The 22708-nt window shown below is 43.1% G+C and overlaps 1 protein-coding gene across 1 annotated transcript in view; it reads left to right on the top strand.

Moving 5' to 3' along the window:
• The window catches only part of DMRT3 (doublesex and mab-3 related transcription factor 3), a 15812-nt gene extending 1485 nt beyond the window's left edge, over positions 1–14327 (top strand). The window contains exons 3-4 of the mRNA XM_011970192.1: positions 2–53; positions 12635–14327. Coding sequence (XP_011825582.1) covers positions 2–53; positions 12635–13599 — 1017 coding nt within the window. The 3' untranslated portion in view covers positions 13600–14327. The remainder of the gene's footprint in view (position 1; positions 54–12634) is intronic.
• Positions 14328–22708: the final 8381 nt, after the last annotated feature.

Genomic DNA, 22708 nt, shown 5'->3' with positions numbered 1-22708 from the left:
CTGGACCGCCGAGCCGCAACCCGGGGCTCTGCAGGCGCAGCTCGCCAAGCCAGGTAAGAGTGTGTGAGGTGCGGGAGTTTGGCGGGGCGCGTGGGCGAACTTCGGAGTGTCTGCTGCAGCTCCACTTGGAGGCCTGGAGGCAAAGTTTTGGGAAGTGGGCCTCGCGGGGCTTTCCTTCCCACTCTCCGCCAGGCCGGGGCTTCCTCTCCCGGGAGAAGCCGGCTGAGTCTCGACCCAGAGCGAGTAGCACTCGCGCCCGCAGGGAAGGCGCCTTCGGGGAGCCAAACGACGGGACTGTGCGTCAGGATCGCCAGGTGCCTTCCCAGATTAAAGGGCTCGGAACGTGTCAGATTGAGCAGGGAGACAACGGAGTTGAGACAGGACCAAATTAAAACCCAGGCGCTCACACTTACCACGGGAGAGTAGGGTTTTCCTGGCTGCAGGCTTTAGAAGTCCTTGCCATTCGGAAGTTGGAATGGGTAGGTAGGTGTAGGGAAGGCGCCAAAGCCCAACACTCCTAGCTGGTTGTGCTTTTCCGCCTGCCTGGCCCGGCCCAGGGCCCAGGAAAATTTGAGTGAGGACAAGTATCCAGCTCTCAGAACCCTGGCCTTTCTAGCTTTGCTCCGTGGCCTCCAGACTCTTGTAACTGGTGAAATAAGTTCCATTTAGCAATGATAGTAAAAAGGTCCCGAAAGGCTCCTGAGCTGATAATGGGACCAAGAATCTGGTGCGCCCAGAATTCACTCCTTTGCAGAACCGCCTAGATCCTTTAACACTGTTCCCCAGGCCGCCCTCAGCTCTCTTCATGGTTTAAAGAAATAAAAAAAAAAAAACAAAATCTGATCCCCCACCACCCATCCGTTTCCATCCAGGCCTCCTGAGCTTGGCAGGCCTGAGTTGAGTCTCTCAGTCTCTCTCTTCCTGGGGGAATTTCTGGCTTGCGGTTCTGCCCAGCGCAAGAGCTCTTTTGATGGCCCTTGGAATAAAGTAGACATGTGTTTGGTGTTTCTCCTTAACTGGGGCAAGTGTACAAAGGAACACAGCCCACCTTCTCCCAGAAGGGGGCATGCTGGAATTAGGAGTGGGAAGGTCCAGAGCCCTCCTGCAGGTAGTACCGTGGCAAAACTGGTACCTACACTGACCTGCCAACTCCCTAAAGACGGTACCCCTAGCTTCTGGAGAAAGGCTTTCAGGAGCCCAGGAGTGCTTTGTCTGGATCCTGTGGAGCTGAGGAAGTGAGGTGGACTCACCTGTTTCGTGGTGAGTCGACGGGTGACTGGCAGGTGGGGTTCTGCTGCCCTTTCAGCAACGCTTTCCAGGCCTGAAGCTCTGAGAACAGCCTGTGTGAGAGTAGAGCTGGGAATTTTAAAGCCTGAAGAGAGTTTGCTGAACTTGGATTTTGTGGATATTTAATCCAAGTTAGCATATAAACATTTCTCAGGAATGCTTGCCAGTTGTCTCTCTTTTGTCTCTCATCTTTTTTATATTTATGGAGTTGCCACAGACGAAGGGGAGGGAGGAGAAAAAGGTTTGTTTGTTTGTTTGTTTTTTCTCCCATTGGTTTGAATAAATAACTAGGAAGAGTTTGGTCTCAGCTCTAGAAGTGGATTTGTACCAACATATTTTCTTAATTTTTTCCGTTTCCAGCTTTTCTGGTACCGTTTCCCCCAGGACTAGGGCAGAGGCCGGAGTTAATATCAGAGGTAGCATTTTGCAGTGGCCACCTGCCCAGCAGCATTCCTGTGATAGGGCATTGGGTTCTGTGGTCTTTGTCCACGGAGATTCCTTTCACATCCTGTGTTCTTCAGTGTTCTTTGGGATAGCTAAAGTTCATGATTTCCAAAGAGTCACAAAACTGAAAACACAACCCCAGGAGGAGGAGGAGGAGGAGGAGTGAGGGCAGGCAGGAAGGCGGAGTAGGCAGCGGCAGCAGGATACATGCTTTGGGAGAAGAGAAAAAGGAAACGGATTTCAACTGGACAAACCAGAGCTGTGCTCTCTGTTTTACTCCTACTTAGTACTCAGGGATAGCCTGAGCCTTCCAAATTGAAAACAAGTAATTGCAAAGGAGAATAGGATTTATCACAAGGAGAGGTCAAAGTGACGACTTTGGGGGACTGAGGCATCAGGGACCAAGGGCTCAGTTTCTAGCTGGTCACCCCCCATACCTTGTACATTGACGTACACAACTTTTGTTTTCTTCTTTCACTTGCTTTCACCCCATCATTCCATTTTTTTAAAAAAAGTCAATCACCACTCTGATGGGGAGTGGGGAGAAAGGTAGGATAATAATAGATAATTGTTTAGGAAGACAAACATACAAGTGGATCCATTCTACACAGTGCTTGTAGAAATAAAGTCCATTTGGGGTTTAAGTTGAAGAAAACTGCTCACGGAGACTGCCTGCTGCTATAGGTATTATACCCTTTTTGCAGTTGTTCTGATAATGTATTTGTGTACAGCATTCCATATTTATTTAGAAGCATAGCAGAACTACTCCTGGATAAGTAGTTCACTAAGTGCAGAGAGTAAGCAAAGCCCTATTGGGATGGTAGGTCCACATGTGCATTAAGTATACAGACCATCAGAAATCTTTAGATATCTGCTGGCAGCGTAGATCTATTACTTTGTGAACTTTGATTTTAAAATGTGGTTTGTCTTTTTGCAGGACAAGGGGCCTCTTTAGTACATAGCTGTGGAGAGAGATTTTTTTTCTTGTATACAAAAGCACATGGAGTCTTTCCTCTCCAGAAATCTTTGAGAAAAGCACATGCCTTAAGGAAGAGTATGTTTGCTGTGAATCACTGGAGGAAAACCACCCAGTTTAGGGAGTGACATATTCACATCAAAACTCAGTTTTGTAACTGGAAGAAATTTTTCTCAAATTCTGCTTTAGATTCTTTAAAGAAATTGGGTTATTTTATCTAATGGTGTAGTATGTTGAATATCCCTTTCAATGTGTGGTGTTTTTAAGGAGAATTTTCATATTCTAGTGGTTTTTACTTCTAGTTATGAAGTATTCTTTTTTCTTTTTGAATGTGGATTTCTCCTGCTCTTTGATTACCATCATGATGGACCTGGAATTAATTATTAGATTTTGATTGAGCCCAACATTTTGATTTAAGCTATATATAGATATATTAAGCTATCTATATATAGATATATTAAGCTATATATATCTATAGACATATTAAGCTATCTATATATAGATATACCAAGCTGTATATATCTATTAAAAGCTATATATATAGTTTAAATTTAAATTGTAATTTAAGCTATATATATAGTTTAAATTTAAATTGTAATTGAAGCTATATATGTGTGTATATATGTATATATACATACACTATTTAATTCATTTATTCTTCTCCTAAATTCCCTCTACGTTCTTCTCACACTCCTTCTCCCCATGAAAATATAGGAGGCATGAAGATCTTCCAACTGTTAGTGTATCTGAATCAGCAGTTTCAACCAGCCTAGCCAGCCTTTCAGGACGTGGGCTCAAGAGCTGAGGGAAGGGTCACTGCCAAGGTGAAAAGCTAAAGTTACATTCTTTTGTTGTGGCTCCCTTCCCCACCCCCAACTTTTCCTCCAGGGGAGTGTCCTGGGTCACCTTAGACTGTGGTGCGATGAGAAGAAAGATCTGTGGTTGTAGACTCTTCCTAGGTCTCCATCTGCCATCAAAATGAATATGTACACGCATTCTTTTAAATGCTCTTAAAAGGAAAAAGAAATCGAAAACATAGTTGGTTAGGAATAAGAGAGCAGGATCAAATGGGAAAGTAGGATCTTCTTTCCTGATTATTTCTTGGGGGATGGGGGTGGAACAAACAAGATAACTATAGGGGGAGAAGTAAGGAGATTTTGGAAAACTGCCTTTATTTTATTTTTCCTCTTGCCCTGCCCCTCCTAGCATCTTTATGCTTGCCTCTGAGCTTTTCTGCTCCAGCTTGACTGGGTCCTGCAAGGTGCACTTCCTTTTTTTAAATTTTTTTTTTCCCCAAAGAGAAGCACCTGCAAGTGTAATGGGTGTTACGGATCACTCGTCCAGGCCAGGATGAGAAGCCCTCTGACTGTTGGCTAGGAGGAAATGAAAAGCAGGAAATACTTGAAAACCATTTATGAAGTGTACCTGTGAATTGAAAAACAGGGTCTCATTTTAAGATGGCTTGATTTGAGGGTGAGGGTCTTGACTCAGTTGCATTTTAAAAAACAAAACCCATCCAAATAAAAAGGGATACGCATACAGGCACTAAGGTCTCTTCCAAACCCCACCCCAGGGCTGGCTCTTGGAGCTGGGATGCTGCCGGGGATGGGTCTTCCCAGCTCTTGGCCTGGCTGGTTTGCATGCAGTGCAGATGGTGTGTATGTGTTGTGGAGGATTGCGGCAGCTGGCTCAGGACTGGGACCCTGGCCACAGTGGGCTCAAAGTAGGGGCAAAGATAGGGGGCAGCGCCTCCCTGGGGCTGCACTGGACTGCCGTCCCCTTGCACCAGGGGGTGGGAGCTGCAGTTGAGCCCAGCTCTTTGCCGGCTCTTTCCTTGGTCACTGTCAGGAAGCAGCTCACTAGGCAGCTCAGGAACCGCCCAGAGACAGGCACATCCCTTGCCTCTCACTCGTCCAGCTCTTGGGCCTCCGCTCCTCTCTGCTCTTCCTGAGCTTCACTACCCTGTAGGAGTCCCAAGGTGAGTTGCCAGCTTTTGCAAAAATCATGCAGACAAAAAATAGGATGCCAGTATTGCATGGGACATACTTTTACTAGAAAGCCTTCATTGTTTATTTGATGTTCCCACTTAACTGGACATGCTGTTATTTTATCTGGCAACCATAGGCCTAGGCCTTCCTCACCCAGCCCTGGTAACCACACAGGGCGCCCCTTGGCGGTGGGGTTGCCTGTGCTCATCTCCTAGTTCTTTCTCTGCAGAGCCTGAGCTGCCTGGGACTGGCGTCAGGGAGGTGCTGGGGTCCATCCTGTGGATCTGGAACCGTTTGGGAGGAAAAACGAGAGTGTGTTCCACATCTAGGAACCAGAGTTCTACTGCCATCTGGGAAAGAACCTCTCCCCACCTTCAAATCACTCCTTGGTGTTATAAATCTGGAGGATAGCCGTGCTCTCGACTTACACAACCAACTTTTCTTTTTCTCTGATGGATGAACTCCCGGGTTTAAAAGATTACAGTAATCACAGGAGGACAGTGTAAATCGAATCTGATAGCAATAACTTTCGGAGAAGGTCAGGCTCAAGTGAAATGTTACCAAGCAACAGGCATTTTGTTTGCAAAATACAATCAAAGAGCATTGATGAGAAATTCTTTGCTGCAGCCAGTCAGCACTTTCTGCTAACAGCTTTACAGAGAGAAAAGGAATAAATCTTCATAAATCAAAGGCCCTGGAGGACTCGGAACCCCTTTCTGGAAATGTTGCACTTCTTCCTGACAGGAAGGAGGACTAAGCCCAGTAAAAAGCCATTTGCCTGCCTGCCTTCCTCCTCTTTCTTTCTCTTCCTTTCTTCCTCGCCTCTTGCTTTTTTCCTTTCTTCCCCCTTTAAACCTGTTGCAGCCCCTTAGCCATTAGCTGCTCAGGTCCTTGGACCCCCTTGTCTAGTCCTGTGTGGCTCTGATGGCTTGTGCATGGGTGCTCATGGCAGAGGTGGAGGATGCAGTGGTAGGACAGCTGGTCCTCACAGGTCCACCGCCTTGTGATTGTGTCAGTTACATCCCACATCGCCTTAGTGAGTAATCCCCTTGCCCGAGCAATGCATACTACTGTTCTCAGAAGGGAAAGTAAAATAACTAGGTATGGTTTTTTTTTTTTTTTTTTGCATTTTATTGTATAAACAGCTATAAAAGGTACAATCAAGTACCAAATAACAATAATAATTATGAAAAACTTAAGACTCAGCACATCATTTCTTTATAAAATCTCCAATCTCTTGATTACAACTAGACAGACATAAATTTTACAGAGCTGGAATTAGTGTTCCACGTTTTTCCCACTGATTATTACTTTGTTTAGTGTATATCTCTAGCACCCATAATCTTTATATGTAAGCATTTAAAACAATATTTCCTCCTGTGAAGACACTATGGTCTGCCCAGCTGCTATCCTTGGAGTTATTTGCTGTATTTCACTGTAAAATATAACCAACTGCAGCTTATTTGGAATTTTGCAAAAGATTAGTCAGTAAACTGTAAGCTTCTCTGTGGTCAAGAGGCAGTGCTTTGATCACCTCTGTATAATCTTACCCAAGACAGTACATGAGAGCATAGGAAGGCATTTAGGGGCATTTGTTAAATAGATGGATGAGTAGACAGGTGCATTTTGGAAGGTACCAAATAAACATGTAGATTTGTAGGTAATTTCCCCTCTGCTTCTTGGAAGATATTCCCTTCTGAGTCAAGAAAGAGATCAAAACTAAATTTTTACAAAATATATGAGGTCCACAGTTGCAAACCATACTTCCTTCAGCCCAGTCCTGTCTATAGCAATATTCCCCCAAAATATAGTGTCAAAGAACCACTCTGATTCCTTCATACATTATTAATTCAGTGTTGTTGATGATTTTTTTTAAAAGCAAAGCATGGCTCTTTTTTTTAAACTTTTCACAACCCTCCCCAACCCGGCAACCCACCCGAGGAAGAAAAGGAAAGTTTTTAGACCGAGATCATTCCCTGGTGTTCTTTAGATTTTCAACTATTCAGTTTTTTGTTTTTTGGTTTTTTTTTTTATTCATCACTTCTAGTGTGAGATAAAGGTAACAGAAAATGTGAAACGTTTGTCTACGGTTAGAATTCTGACTAGGCAATGGTCTCCTGTAAAAGTCGCATCCTACCTGGGCTCCCTCCCTTGCCACTGCTATAAGATTTGTGTGCTTTGAAAACTACCCATCAAGGACCTGTTATTTAGAGGTGTGTTTCTCACAGCTCAAGTGAACAGATGAGGATATGACAATCTATGTTTCAAAATGCATGACATGATTTCAAAAGGATAGGGGAGTAAAGTGACTTTTGAGCTAGGAAATATTCCTCTCTGCCAATTTTTCTGTGTTTTCATTCTGTATGTAAGAACTATTTTGTTTTTGTAGATATAATTGGATAGAATGGATACAACCTATGACATCTTCACTTTTTTTTTTTTTTTTTTTAAGACGGAGTCTCATTCTGTCACCCAGGCTGGAGTGCAGTGGCGTGATCTCGGCTCACTGCAAGCTCTGCCTCCCGGGTTCACACCATTCTCCTGCCTCAGCCTCCCAAGTAGCTGGAACTACAGACACGTGCCACCATGCTCGGCTAATTTTTTTGTATTTTTAGTAGAGACGGGGTTTCACCGTGTTAGGCAGGATGGTCTCGATCTCCTGACCTTGAGATCCGCCCGCCTCGGCCTCCAAAAGTACTGGGATTACAGGCGTGAGCCACCATGCCTGGCCAGATTTTTCACTTTTATGCATCTTGAGCAGAATATTTGTTTCTCATATGTGATAGACTTCCTCAAAGTATTTGAAATGATACTTTTTTTTTTTTACTAAATTGCATTTTCATATGAAAAACTCCCCTAAAGAAAGTTACATTTTCAAACTGTAATTTTAGATTGAAAGCACTTTTATAAGTGTTTATTTTCTCTCCTTAGTTAAAAGTCTTGTAGCAAAAAAAAAAAAAAAGTATTGTAGTCATCTTATGGCATATATATTTTGAAGTTGGTAGCATTGTTATCTATAGAAAAACTTTTCTTTTTAATTGAATATCTACTTTTAAAAACCTCTTCACCCTAGTATAGAGTTTATTTCAGGGATAGCTATAAGTGTTTCTACCCCATGAAATGTGAAATGGAAGAGTGAATATTTGGTGAGATTTAAAAAATATCTACATGTTTAGCAATAGAAGCAGCATATTGTATCACTTTCAGTAATATTTGTAATATTCGATAAAATTGATTTCTTCTCTGTTTAATAGTTTTGACTTTCTATACCCATCTACTAGGGGTAAAAATATTATCAGTTGAAATACACTCTTAATGTTCTAGGAATTAGGGTTTCAGTTTCAAGAAGAAAGAAGGTAAAGTGTTTCAGGAGTATTTCCTATTTTATTTTGTTAGTTGGCAGTTTCACAGTTCTATGTCTAAAAAGGCCTTTATGTTTTAAACCAACTAGAATGATTTGTAAAGTTTATTTAGGAAAAAATCTGGAGATGTAAAGAAGTACCTGTTATTAAATTACACTTTATCACTGGGCTCAGAACTTACCCTCTATAATTACCTGTGAAAGTCTGTATTTATAATAGAATAATTTACAATACATTTAGTTTAGGTGCAATAATACAACTAGTACTAGAGACCACAGTGCCACAAAATTGCAGGGACTGTATATTCTGCCCTTAAGAAATTATTGTTTGGTGAGGCGCTATTCTTGATGCAAAGTTAGAGGCTAGTCTTCCTTTGCCTAGTTTTGAAACTCCAGCAGCCTTAGATGTTGATGGGGATCCAGCTCACCCAGCACTCCTTAGCAGGACTTTGTGTGTGGCTCAGGTGCATAAGCCTCACAGGTGTGCTCTGCTTGTTGTTCTTTCATCATCTTTGTCTTTCCTTTGAACACAGTATAAACAGTGCTGAGCTCAGGTGGTTGATTGGTTTACGCTAAATTTGTAGATTTGATTCCTGTGACATCCTGTTAGCTTTTCTCATATTTTGGCCATAGCCAGACAGCACAGAAACCTGCGGAGAAAGTGTGGAGACTTCATTGTAATCTGTCACCACTCCTTGACAAGTAACCAGAAGTGCATGATGCACTAGCATGTCCCAGTAGCAGGGGCAAAGGGTTACACAACAAAATGAGAAAGTGACTTTCACAGTCTGAGAGTTCACAGTTGCTGACCAAGCTGGCACTGACATAAGATTCCACTACCGTCTGTTCCGCAGAACTTAGGAAAATAGGTACACGAGTGGAATTTTGTATTGTCAGACTTGTAATCCTGGTATCAAGTATTCAGTTGATTGGGACAGTATATCTGTTGCTACGTTGAAAATAAAAAAGACTCCATTTTTGTAATGGTAGAGTCATTAGGTTAGTGAGAACCTCATTCCCTAATTCCCCTTTCAGTTAGCCTTCTGCTGTTTGATCCACTTTTTTTCTGAAGCCTGAAGTGTACTGTGAAAGAGTCATTTTGGTTGACAGACCTGAGAAAAAACTTCCTAATATGTTTTCAGTGTTTGAAACTTATCCAGAGTGGGGTGGGGGGAGGGGAGGGGGATGTACCTTTCAAAACACAGAGCTATTTGGTTCACATATTTCTTTTAAAAATAGTTGAGCTGGCCGGGCATGGTGGCTCACTCCTGTAATCCCAGCACTTTGGGAGGCTGAAGTGAGTGGATCACCAGGTCAGGAGTTCGAGACCAGCCTGGTGAACATAGTGAAACCCTGTCTGTACTAAAAATAGAAAAGTTAGCCAGGTATGGTGGCACACACCTGTAGTCCCAGCTACTCGGAAGGCTGAGGCAGGAGAATCACTTGAACCCAGGAGGCAGAGGTTGTAGTGAGCCGAGACCATTATTGCATTCCAGCCTGGGTGACAGAGTGAGACTCTGTCTCAGAAAAAGTTGAGCTTTGAGCTTTCCATTTGTGCCTATGTACCCTTTATTCCCAGGAAGGACTAATTGTTTTCCTTGCTTAAAGAAATCTCCTCATTCTCTATATTACTATGACACTGTGTGGCATATTTTTTTTTCTTTTTTTAAATTGTGGTATACATAACAAAATTTATAATTTTAACCATTTTTAGGGGTACAATTCAGTGGCATTAAGTTTATTCAAAATGTGCAACCATCACCATCATCCATCTTCAGAACCTTTTCATCATTACAGATGGAAACTCCATACCCATGAAACAATAACTCCCCATTCCCTTTTCCTCCCAGCCCCTGGTAACCACCATACTACTTTCTCTCTGAATTTCCCTATTCTTGGGATTGAATATAAGTAGAGTCATACAGTATTTGTCCTTTTGTGTCTGACTTATTTCACTTAGCCTAATGTTCTCAAGGTTCATCCATGTTATAACATGTTTCAGAATTCCATTTCTGAGGCTGAATAATATCCCACTGTGTGTGTATGTGTGTGTGTGTGTGTGTGTGTACACCACGTTTTATACATTCATGCATTGATGGACATTTGGGTTGCTTTCACCTTTCGGCTATTGTGAATGTTACTGCTGTGAACATTGGTATACGATGTGTGTCATATTTGAGGCTTAGCAAATGCTGCCAGGCCCTGTTTGCTTTTTCTCCCACATGTGTGTCTTACTTCCCCAGCTGGAAGATAAGGTCCATAAGTTGGGCGTGGGTCTTACACTTCTTGGTGTTTTTCATCCTTTATTCTGTTTCTCCCAGTATCTTGCAGAAATATAAATACTTGGTGCTGATAATAATAATTAGGCTAAAGTTAAAAAAATAAGGAAACTGTTTAGAAGTACATAGTATTTTAAAGAAGTATTTTATGTCCATATTTACATGGGGAGAGTATTTCACTTGTTTTTCCAATTTCTAAAAGTGATAGTATATTAATATACATCACTTTTCAAGTGTTTAATAATTTTCAAATGTTTAATAATAGAGTAATAGCCAAGAAGTATGTATGGGTCATGAGTCAGGAAAGTTTAAATAGATCTAGCTGATTATAAAGTAAATCTATAGAAGCCTTTTTGTTGCTGTTTTCCTCTTTCGGATCAAGGACATGAGTTCAAATACCACATTAACTCAAGAGGTAAAAGCTGTGTCCCCCATCCTAAGAAGCTGTAGGAGAGAAGATGGCTTCATATGTATGTGACACAAATGAACCTCTCATTGGAAGCCTTATATTTTGTGTTAAAAAAAGAAGCAGTTTAATTAAAATGCAAATTTGGGATAAGTATGAATTCCTATCAGATTTATGTTGATACTTGCACTGAGGTACTTTAAGAGTGTTTTAAAATGTATTTACTTATGTTTGCCACATATTTATTGCTTTGTTAAAGGGCAAAGTTTTGGTTTTTGGTTACACCTGAGATACATCCTGTATTAGAAGAATGTTAATAAGTAGGCCTTTAAGGCTTTTAAAATAAACAACAAGTGTAGGAGAAGATGGTTTCTAGAAGGTGCTTTGATGAAATTTCACAAAGTTTTGTTTTTTTGGTTACACTTAAGATACATCCTGTATTAGAAGAATGTTAATAAGTAGGCCTTTAAGGCTTTCAAAATAAACAACAAGTGTAGGACAAGATGGTTTCTAGAAGGTGCTTTGATGAAATTTCACCAGCTGGCTATCTGTACATAATCAGGTGTACCCACAGAGAAGGCAACAATGAGGCCATTCAGGCAGGGCGCCAGAAACCACAGGCAAAGCAATTGTTTACAATTCAACAACCGGCTCCTTACGAATTTTCATCTTTCGATCAGTGACCCTGGCTTTGAGTAGCCACAGCCAGTGCGTGTTTCCAAAAAGGATAAAACTCTATTTGCAAATAGCTTGCCACTAAAAAATATGTTTCTTTATTATAATGGCCTGTTAGAATTTACTACTGCAAAGCAAACCACTCTGACTCATTCTTTTCTGTGTGCTTAGCCCGGCAATATCATCAGCCGTTAAGTAAAAATGTCCTTAGGTCAACATGGTAAATTTGCTACTGGTTTACTTTATAGCAAGTCTCTGCTTTATTTGGGAAGCTTTTTATCCCTCCTTCTTTTCATATGATACAAAAAGGTATCTTCAAATTTCACTGGTTTAAAAAGTATCTTCAAGTCCTTTCCATGAACGTTACCAGCAAAACAGTTCACGCACAGGTATCTGCCTGGTGTCCCCCGTGGCGGTGCAGTGTGAGGCGTTGTTTCATTGATGGATAATGCTCCCGTGCAGTTTCACAAACCCTTTCTAGCCACTTCCTTTTTTTCTCTCCAGCAACTTATCCTGCCACCCAGAAGTCATAGCTGGTTTCATTTGCTTTCTAGTCCAAGTTATTGGCAAGCAAGTTTGCCAATCCCTCAAGTGGCTTCTTACGAAAGATTTCAATGGATAGAGGTATCTTTCACTTCAGCAGTTGAATTAGCTAGCAATTGTACGTGGTAACCTGATGAAACATACTGATTGGTTCATAAGACATATTTAACACAAAATCAACCTATGGGAAAATAGATTTAAGATATTAAAATTCCCTGTGGGTATCTGGATGGTGCTGTCCCTAGATTACAGCTGGGGACCTTATTTGCTGAAGAGGAGCTGGAAGACAAGCTGAGCTCATTTTCCTGTTTCTCCCTGAGCTTTGCTCTTCTAGGAGTCGCCCCCTGTCTCCCCGCAAAGCTCTCTATTGAGATTGTTACTGCTATGAAAGCCACATTTTCGATGGTTATAGGTTCATGTAGCCATTCTATGTTGAAGGCAAACTTCCTTGCACAAAGCATTCTAGGAAGCCACTCTGATTTCTAGATCTTTATTTACAGGGTTTTTGTTTCATTTGCCAGTGATACAGTCTGAATTAAAAAGGCTTATAGTATATTATGACCCACTGAGATGCATTTGCTCTTCCAAAAAGCGCGTGTACAGGTCTCTTCTGAGCACATCTGTTCCTCTTTATGCACACCAGGAAAAGATTAACGCAGCTGTTCTGTTTTTCAGATTTGACTGAAGAACGGCTTGGAGACGGCAACCCGGCAGACAATACAGAGGTCTTTAGTGACAAAGACACTGACCAGAGGAGTTCCCCAGATGTGGCAAAGAGTAAGGGCTGCTTCACCCCTGAGAGCCCTGAGATAGTGTCCGTGGATGAAGGGGGATACGCTGTCCAGAAAAACGGAGGCAACCCTGAGAGCCGCCCGGACAGCCCCAAGTATCACGCGGAGCAGAATCACCTCCTGATTGAGGGCCCCTCGGGGACTGTTTCTCTGCCCTTCAGCTTGAAAGCCCACAGACCGCCGCTTGAAGTGTTAAAAAAGATATTCCCCAACCAGAAGCCAACGGTGCTTGAGCTCATCCTCAAGGGCTGTGGCGGGGACCTGGTGAGCGCCGTGGAAGTCCTTCTGTCCAGCCGATCCTCAGTCACGGGAGCAGAGCGAACTTCCACAGAACCCGAGAGTCTAGTGTTGCCCTCCAACGGGCACATCTTTGAACATACCTTGAGCTCCTACCCCATCTCGTCTTCCAAATGGTCTGTGGGATCAGCCTTTCGAGTCCCAGACACCTTGAGGTTTTCTGCCGACTCTAGTAATGTTGTCCCCAATCCCTTGGCTGTGCCTCTGCAGCACCCTTTCCCCCAGCCACCCCGGTACCCGCTGATGCTGAGGAATACTTTGGCGAGAAACCAGTCGAGCCCCTTTTTGCCCAATGATGTCACCCTGTGGAACACCATGACGCTGCAGCAGCAGTATCAGCTGAGGTCCCAGTACGTCAGTCCTTTCCCCAGTAACTCTACCAGCGTCTTCAGAAGCTCGCCCGTCCTTCCTGCCCGTGCCACGGAAGACCCTCGGATTTCCATCCCTGATGATGGGTGTCCAATTGTGTCAAAGCAGTCCATTTACACGGAGGACGACTATGATGAGAGGTCTGACTCCTCAGACTCTAGAATACTCAATACATCATCTTAAAGTGGTGCTGGATGGGTGGCGGTCAGGGGACATTTTCTGTGCGTTTTGTCCCTGAGGCATCTGAGGAGAGGCCACATCTTGTGTATGCCCTTTCCTTCTGTTTGACAAAGTGACTGTGCTTGATTCTATACATTAGCAATAAAAACGTAACTTATTTAACTTCTTGCACTTCACTGGAAAATGCCAAATAGCTCTGCTCGGTGGCTTTAGTGCTGAATGTTTATTGTAAAAGAGAGTCTAATGTTAAGAATAGTCTTGGGAAGGCTGGGTCCATGGAAGATTTATTTGGGGATATAAAGCTGAAGGTCAGCCTTGCACCTAAACCCAACCTGGAATGTTAAATGAAATAATATACTTGAATGCAATTTTGTAAAAGTGGATTCCTCAGGATATGTGAAACCTAAAGGAAGTGGTTCTGTTGCAAATGGACTATAAACAGGGACATTATATTCTTATGCTAAAAATCCTTGCATTTTAAAGAGAGATGCACTTAAGAATAGAGTGAACTGCTCATGTGCTTATTTAAGCTTGGACAGTTTTCAGAGACAAACCCCATTAAGAATTACTCTTTTCACATGGCTGAATCGAAACATGTGTAATGTCAATGTAAAACCAATCACAGCTGTGAACTGCATGAAATGTATTGTGAAACGAACACAAGATTAAGCTTTGTCAGGTTAATGTAGCATGCTAAGGACTCTAGAAAAAAAATAAACTAAGAAGACGAACTTGGTTTATGTCATTTCTACTTGTGGAAAGAGGATCTCTAAAAATAGAAACTTGATGTAAAAATGACTTACTAATGCATGGGTTAGGAATCATTATCAATTAAATGAGATATTCCTGAGAAATATAAATGGCAGAGTTTTAGGGCTACATTAAGAAAGACAGATAATTTGTTCAAGAATGGAGTTAATTAATTCTCTTCATCCGTTTATCCAACAGATACTTATTGAGTGCCTACTATGTGTAAGAGAATGTGCGTTCCATGTATTGTCCAAGTTACCTACCAATGAGTCCAAGATAAGCAGGTATTTTTGTGGAGAATCCCATTGAAAACAAAGTAAAAATGGAAAACTCCCAACAATGTACAGTTGAGTGTGGGAAGCAAGGAAAGTGCTTAGCCCAGTACCTGCCATGGGAAGTACGCAGTCCATGAAAACTATTGCTTCTATTCATTAAATTGAGTAGCTTTGCATTCAGAATATAGACATGCATTCCTTCATTCTTACTTGGAGAACATGGCATTCTGGTTTGAGGCAAACATTGAAAACCAGGGCTTTTTTCTTTGATTTTAAAAACATTCTTGAAGTGCTGTGTATGACAAACTTCTTGCTCAGATTTTTTTTAGAATTTTCAAACAGTAATATTCAGTGGTGCTCACACCAACCGCTTCTCTGACTTACTGTTTCCATTTTTCAAAGTGCTTGAAAGGTAAGATGACTGCTTAGGTCAGACAATAAACTTATGAATGTGGAAGGGAAAGTAAATAAGCAAATAAATAAAAGCCTCTACATGACAAGGATGCAGAGACAGCTCCCAGTGCAGGAATAAGACTTTGGTCCTGGGAGGGAGAAGGGCAAGTTCTCTCAGCCTGAGATGCTCCCCACCCTTGAATGGGTTCCCATGGGAAGGGAAATATTTAAAACAAAAGAGCCTTCTCATTTTTATTTCCATTGGGCACTTTTGACATGAAAAACCTTTGAGGGGAAAAAATTCCCTGTACTAGTTGGACTAGTATGTATTTAATTGACATAGTTACATACTAGAGTGTTTAAAAGTAAATATGGGCCAGGCATGGTTGCTCATGCCTATAATCACAGCACTTTGGGAGGCTGAGGCAGGCAGATCGCTTGAGCTCACGAGTTTGAGACCAGCCTGGGCAACATGGCAAAACCCTGTCTCTACAAAAAATACAAAAATTTGCCAGGCGTGGTGGCATGTACCTGTAGTCCCAGCGACTTGGGAGGCTGAGGTGGGAGGATGGCTTGAGCTGGGGAGGCGGAAGTTGCAGTGAGCAGAGATTGTACCACTGTACTCTAGCCTGGGCCACAGAGCCAGACCTTGTCTCAAAAAAAATAAATAAATAAATAAATAAATATGGTTTCTTGTTAAGGTTATATTTAAACATTAATGTTTATATAAGGAAGAAAGGGCATGGAGGAGAAAGTGGTTTGCCCCCTGATTCTAAAGACATGTCCAGGACATTTTATGTAGCAATGAAGTGCTGATGTCTGGACCTATCTAGGACAAATGTATTTTAAAGGCATCTTCATTGCAAAAGTTTACCCACATTTAACAAGCAATAATGATAATGTACCACAGCACCTAAGCCAAGATGCTACAAAGCCTGTCCTCAGATATTACTTCAGGTTGAACCACCCAAACTGAACAAAACCTCACTGATACGGCATCCTTACAGCTTGATTTTGCCTATAAATCATTATCATTGACCTCTTTATGATGGCCAGCAAAATGGAATTATCTGTAAAGCAATTTATTTGTGGGCTAGTGCAGGTATTTTTGGTCCTCAGTATAATCCGAAAAAAGAGGCTTGGCATGGTGGCTCATGCCTGTAATCCCAGCATTTTGGGAGGCCGAGGTAGGTGGATCACCTGAGATCAGGAGTTTGAGACCAGCCTGGCCAAAATGGTGAAACCCGTCTCTACTAAAAATACAAAAATTAGCCAGGCGTGGTGGAGGGTGCCTGTAGTCCCAACTACTCAGGAGGCTGAGGCAGAGAATCGCTTGAATCCGGGAGGTGGAGGTTGCAGTGAGCCGAGGTCATGCCACCGCACTCCAGCCTGGGTGACAGAGTGAGATTTCGTCTCAAAAAAAAAAAAAAAAAAAAAAAAAATCTAAAGAAAGAAATGTTTGCTTCAGTGGGGTAAGTGTGGTCAGGGGTCAGAAATGAGAAATTGGGTGTTAAGATCCTATGTCCTCCCAGCATTCAGTTTTACTCCCTCTGAGTCCCGATTCCTGAGCCCCCTCTGGTTAAAGAGGCAAACCTCTTGGATTCTAACTCAGCTCTCAGAGACCATCCTGCCGCAGCATGTAGAATTCAAGGGAAGTGAATACTTATCTGCCCACAGGTTCTCAGTTATTCTTTCACATGAAACTGAACATCTGGATGAAGAGAAAAAAAAAAAAACCAACTTCTGTTGTAATTCCCTCTGTCACACAGGCAACACATGTGGGGGCCGGGCTAGGCTGTACACTTTCAGTTTTCATCCACCGATGTCTGACTTGTGTGTCAACCCAGTCTTAGAGAAAGTTAATCTACATTAAACCACAATGCATCTCCTCCCTTCTGGTGGATCTGCCCACTCCTAGTGTTGGTGTAAATGCTTTGTCTGTCTAAGATGCTGTGAGTGTGGGTGGGTTAGTTATGTTCTAGAGCATTCGTGTCAAAGTGTGGTCCATGTACCCAGGTGCTTAATGTCTAGTGTGGATTCCTGGGCCTGACTTGTTGAGTCAGAATCCCTGGTAGCCTAAGCAGTAGATTTTTATCATCCTCTCCAGGTAATTTGTACACTCACTAAGATGTGAGAATGACCTCCCTCTTCAACACATCCTTGGGTTTTCTTTTTAGATCTATGCCATGTAAAAGGGCTGAAGGCTATAAACTTTTATGCTGGGATGTTAAGCCCTTTCTCCCCTATTCCCACCTACTTTTCTAGGGCAAGGGTAAACATCAACATGTAAACAGTCTTAGAACATACCCTAGATCTAGTTCAAACAATGTTGGCATCAATGTCAATTATTAGGTTGAGTATACATTTGGGATCAGACTTGCTTGTTTCTGGAAATTTGGTTGGTGAAGGACCTGATAAGAGCTTAAATGTGCTATTCTTTCCCCCAAGGGGAGGGCCAGAATTTTTGGCACTGCTGATCCTTCTGGCTGTCCCACAATTTCCAGTTTACTAGTGACATCTGGGAATAGGTTTTGCCCTCGAGATTTGAGCTTTAAGAAATAGCAACATTCTTGTTGATGGGGGTGGAAGGAAGTAGTTTTATAGATGAATTGAGAAGCTAGACATTTGTTAGGTACATGGATATGGTTGAAATTAACGGTAGGGCAAAGTTGAGAGGCACAGGTACCACAGAAAAGGGGCAGTGATTCTGGACCACTGGTCCAGGCTGTTAAGTTCGTCAACAGGCTCATAAGAGCCTAAGAACATTTCAAATGTATAAAAAGAAACAGGACTAGAGAAGGAGGTAAGAGGTGTAAAAGTCCTATATTACCAGACTTGCTCTTTAGGGACTCAAATCCCAAGGTCCCTAGCTTGCCCTAAGGATAGAGGGGGTGGGAGCGGTGGGAGAAGGAGCATCTTGGGAACATTTGTTGGGTGCCCAGAAAACAGGCTTTGACTGCATTTGAACTGACATATTTGAAAAATGAACTTTATTTCACTGCATAGGTGTTTCAGTGATTCATTCTTTATATGTGCATTTACTCAGCAGAAGTGAGTCGAAAATAAGATGGATGCTAAATTTATATGTTAATTTTAATATTGAAGCTATCTTATATTTGAAGAATAAGATCAATGCTTCAATTTCATTTCTTATGTGGTACTGAACGTTGTCATTGCTGGGAAAAAAATCATTTCTGAATGCATCCTCCCCAAATTCTAATCTCAGAGGGCAGAGGAGGCTCAGGAGAGGCAATCTTGCCTTTTGTTGATGGTCTATTCTGGATATGCTTCAATGTTCCCACAGTATCATTTACTATTTCAGTGTGAAGGGTAAATAGGAAAGGTAGTGGTTTTCCCTTAAATTACAATGGAGTTTATTTACTAATTGGATTCTGAGAGTTTGCTGAGACTGTTAGGCTATGTCAAGAGTTTCATAAATCCCATGGGCAAAGCCACTGGACTTAACCAAAAGTAAACTCAGCAGTTATTGAGAAAAATTATCACTTCAGAAGACTTGAGTCACTGCTTGTTGGTTTTAGACCATGACCTCATCCTGCCACTGTGATTAACAGGAAAGATTCCTAAGATCTGTGGAAGTATCTCTGTCTCCTAGCCAAATATGGCAGAACCAGATGTGTGATGGTTGCTATAGAGGGAGGGTGGGTGAGTTAAACGTGGGACTTTTCTCAGCCCCAGGGGCTGCTATGGCAATACCAGTGGGCTCTGTCCTCACTAGCAGACTGCTGGCTGTCCATGCAGCCCCTGGCTTTCCTTGTTGCTTCTGCCTTCAGGGATCACTGGGTGAAATAGGCTGCTGTGGTGGCTGTCCATTTTGTGTATTGCACCAATGGGTCCAGCCAAGGGGCAAGTGGGGCCTCAGATCCAGAGTGGGTGCCCTTTTAAAATTTGTCAGACTAGAAAATGTGCTGTTTTAGAAGCCTTTTTCTACTTTGCTCAAAGGTATACCAAAATCTAGCAGAGACCCTAGAGAAAGAGAGAGAAAGAAAAATGAATGAGTTGCTAGAGAACAGCTTGAGCATTGAAAGGAATAGCTGTGGAAGCCATGGATAAATGAATCTTTGTCAACCTATCTCCTTTGGCCTGTCCCCCTTGAGAAAATAGGAAGTAGTTTCAATTACAGTTTCAAAAAAATCTCACTCAATGGACTTGAGATTAAAAATGAAGGGAGACGTTGGAAAGGGAGCTGGGAGAACTAGCCTTTATTGAGCATCTACTACCTGCATCTGTTAGGTCAGCCCACCATTCTGACCTCAGTATATCTCTATGGATTGTCCCTGATCTAAAACCAGCTCAGGCCACCAGCAACCAGGTGGGCATATATCATTTGGGGCTGCCTGAGTAGACAACAGCATATGTGAAACAACACGAATGAATGAATATGCCCACAGCAAACACTGATTTATGCAGTTTTCTTTTCTTTTTCTTTTTTTTTTTTTTTTTGAGATGGAGTTTCACTTTGTCACCAAGCTGGAGTGCAGTAGCATGATCTCGGTTCACTGCAACCTCCGCCTCCCGGGTTCAAACAATTCTCCTGCGTCAGCCTCCGGAGTAGCTGGGACTGCAGGTGTGCACCATCACAGCTGGTTGATTTTTGTATTTTTAGTAGAGATGGGGTTTCACCATATTGGCCAGGATGGTCTTGATCTCCTGACTTTGTGATCCGCCCGCCTTGGCCTCCCAAAGTGCTGGGATTACAGGTGTGAGCCACTGCGCCCAGCTGATTTATTTATTCAGTTTTCTATCTTCAAGACAGCCCTGTGAACCAGCATGTCTGCATATCTCTAATACAGTAATATTTGAGATTCACTGCAGATCCTGAATCTTCAAGAAACATTATGTCTAATGCAGCTTAGTATTAAAGATATCTTATTGTATCCAGAGTTTTGAGAATTGGAATAATGCTTTGTATACCACTGTTTATACCCTTAGAGAGAAAATCTTATTAATTCAACACTGATTTAGTCCAATTAGCAATTCAAAGCACCTGCTAGGTATTATTTTGAAACATCTAAATCCAACCCAAATGCAAATTAATTTATTAAAAAACAATTCTAGCCAGGCACGGTGACTCACGCCTGTAATCCCAGCATTTTGGGAGGCCGAGGCAGGTGGATCACAAGGTCAGGAGTTTGAGACCAGCCTGACCAACACGGTGAAACCCCGTCTCTACTAAAAATACAAAAATTACCCAGGTGTGGTGGCATGCGCCTGTAATCCTGGCCACTCGGGAGGTTGAGGCACGAGAATAGCTTGAACCCGGGAGGTTGAGGTTGTGGTGAGCCAAGATCATGCCATTGCACTCCAGCCTGGGCAACAAGAGTGAAACTCAATCTCAAAAAAACCCAAAAAACAGAAGATAAAACAAAACAAAAAACCCCGATTCTACCCAGAATCCCACATTTTCCAAAACTGGTTTGGAGTTAAGTGAACACAGGAGGGAGCATTTAAAAAGCACTTATTCTGGCTGGGTGTGGTGGCTCATAGCTGTAATCTCAGCACTTTGGGAGGCCAAGGTGGGAGGATCACTTGAGCCCAGGAGTTTGGGACCAGCCTAGGCAACATAGTGAGACCTCATCTCTACAAAAAATTTTTAAAAAGCTGTGGTGGTACACACCTGTAGCCCTAGCTACTCGGGAAGCTGAGACAGGAGGATCTGTTGAGCCCAGGAGTTCGAGGTTGCAATAAGCTATGATTGTGCCATTGCGCTCTAGCCCAGGCGGCAGAGCAAGACCCTGTCTCTTAATAATAAATTTAAAAAGCACTTACTCTGTGCTAGCCGTTGTTAACATCTATTAACTCATTTAATCCTCTCAACAACCACATGAGGTCAGTAGATCACCATTCCTGTTTTGCAGATGAGGAAGCAAAGAAGTAACTTTCTCAGGGTCAATTATCTGGAAGGGGTGGATGTGGGCTTTGGTCTCAGGACTTTGGATCCAGTTTATGGGCTCGGGAGTTCACAGAGCTTTTTGGGGCTCCTGGACCTTTGCCCAGCCGCTTGGCTTTCTCCTGGGCCCGAAGCCGCCTCCATCAGAGGTGGGAGTTGCGGCCGTGGCTGTCGAGGGCAACCCCCGGGAGCCTGAGAGGACATGGCGTGAAACCCGCAGGTGAGAGCGACCAGGACCTTCCCTTTCCCTGAGCCGCCTGCCTGAATGGTCTTCCTGGCTCTGCTGCCCCCTGGAGGCCAGTGGAGGTAAATGCGTGAAGTCAGCATTTTCCCGCCGCTTGTTAATCCTCCTCGTTCATCTCTTGGCCAAACCAGAAAAAGATGTGAAGGTATTTCAAAGACATCTTTACTATATTTCATTTAACTCAAATTCAAGGATCCCTCTCCCAGGACAGCTGTGACTACAGACCATGGCATTCATATTTCCCCACCCCACGGCATAGGACCGGTAGGGGATTTCCAAGAAGCCCCTAGCCCGTGGGGCCCTGAAGACCCTCCTAGAAGTTTCAGCCTGGCTGATGACATGCATGCGTGTTGACTATGGCTTGCGGCTTCAACTCAAATGTGAATTATCTAATGCCACCATGGAGGAAATGTAATTTTAGGACACAACTTTATTAAAACTGCTAGGCAAGTAATAGCCAGGAAAACCATTTCATTCATATTTTCTCCAAGTGGCGTCTATGACTCACTGGATCTGGAATCCCCTGAAGTGTCTGTTCAAACAATTTAGATTCTGAATCCATCTTTAAATCTTCTCAACCAGAACTTCTGGGAGGGGATATCTCCCTCCCTCCCAGGAATCCACAGTTGCAGTGAGAACCTTGAAGTCCACTCCTGTCCAGGGAGCAGCCTTAGAGAACTCAGTCAGGCCCTCCAGTGAAGGAGGAAAAGGCAAATCTAGTCATAATACTTGAAGTATATTGCTCGTCTTTAAATTACCCACCCAGGTGAATAAAACACTCTCTCAGGGTAAAAGCACATGTGAATTTGTCCAAATCATTGTAATAAGGCTCCCGGGGCAGGGGCGGGGGGTGGTTAGCACCAGTAATCAGCAGCTATGAATACTACTAACTACATCATCCCCACAGGGCTTGGGGGGCAAGGACAATTATTTGCCCTTCACAGTTATGGATTGGTTTGACCAATTAAAAGAAAAATTACCCAAAGAGAATTTTTCTTTTTTTAAAGTCAGAGTGAGACCCAGTCAGAAAACATTTTGAAATGTGAGTGGAGGACCCAGTTGCCTTACCAGCGTGCCTTTGAAGGAGGAGAAGGAAGAGGGCAAGGAAGGAGCAGTGAAGATGGAGACTCTTTGGACAAAGCGGGGTTTCCGGCATATTCGGTGGTGCAGTTCTGACCCTGCCCAATCATGGGACTGACCTGTGCCACCATATGGGGGTGGTTCGAGGCAGATGGTAGCATTTGGGATCTCTTTGGATTCCCGGCTAACAGGAATATCTGCAGCTCCACCGGGGAGCAGGGTGGACAAGGTGAGATAGTTAAGTCTACAGGAAGGAGGGAGGATTGTGGTTTCTGAGCTGGCCTCCCTCTCCCAAGGGGTGGGATGGAGGCCTGGAGCAACCTCAGCTGAGCTCCATAGCTCTGGCCCCCACCAGCAGTAAGGGCACGATGAGTGTTCGGAGGACAAGTGAAGTGAGCCCACCTGTGCTCTGGGAGCCGCAGCATCTGCTGCAGCCATCATGGCAGGGAGAGGAAAGGGCAC

This window comes from Mandrillus leucophaeus, unplaced genomic scaffold, assembly GCF_000951045.1.
Source record: "Mandrillus leucophaeus isolate KB7577 unplaced genomic scaffold, Mleu.le_1.0 Scaffold93, whole genome shotgun sequence".
NCBI classification, from domain to species: Eukaryota; Metazoa; Chordata; class Mammalia; order Primates; family Cercopithecidae; genus Mandrillus; species Mandrillus leucophaeus.
Note: the sequence above shows the minus strand (reverse complement) of the source record. Positions and strands in the feature narration are given on the sequence as shown.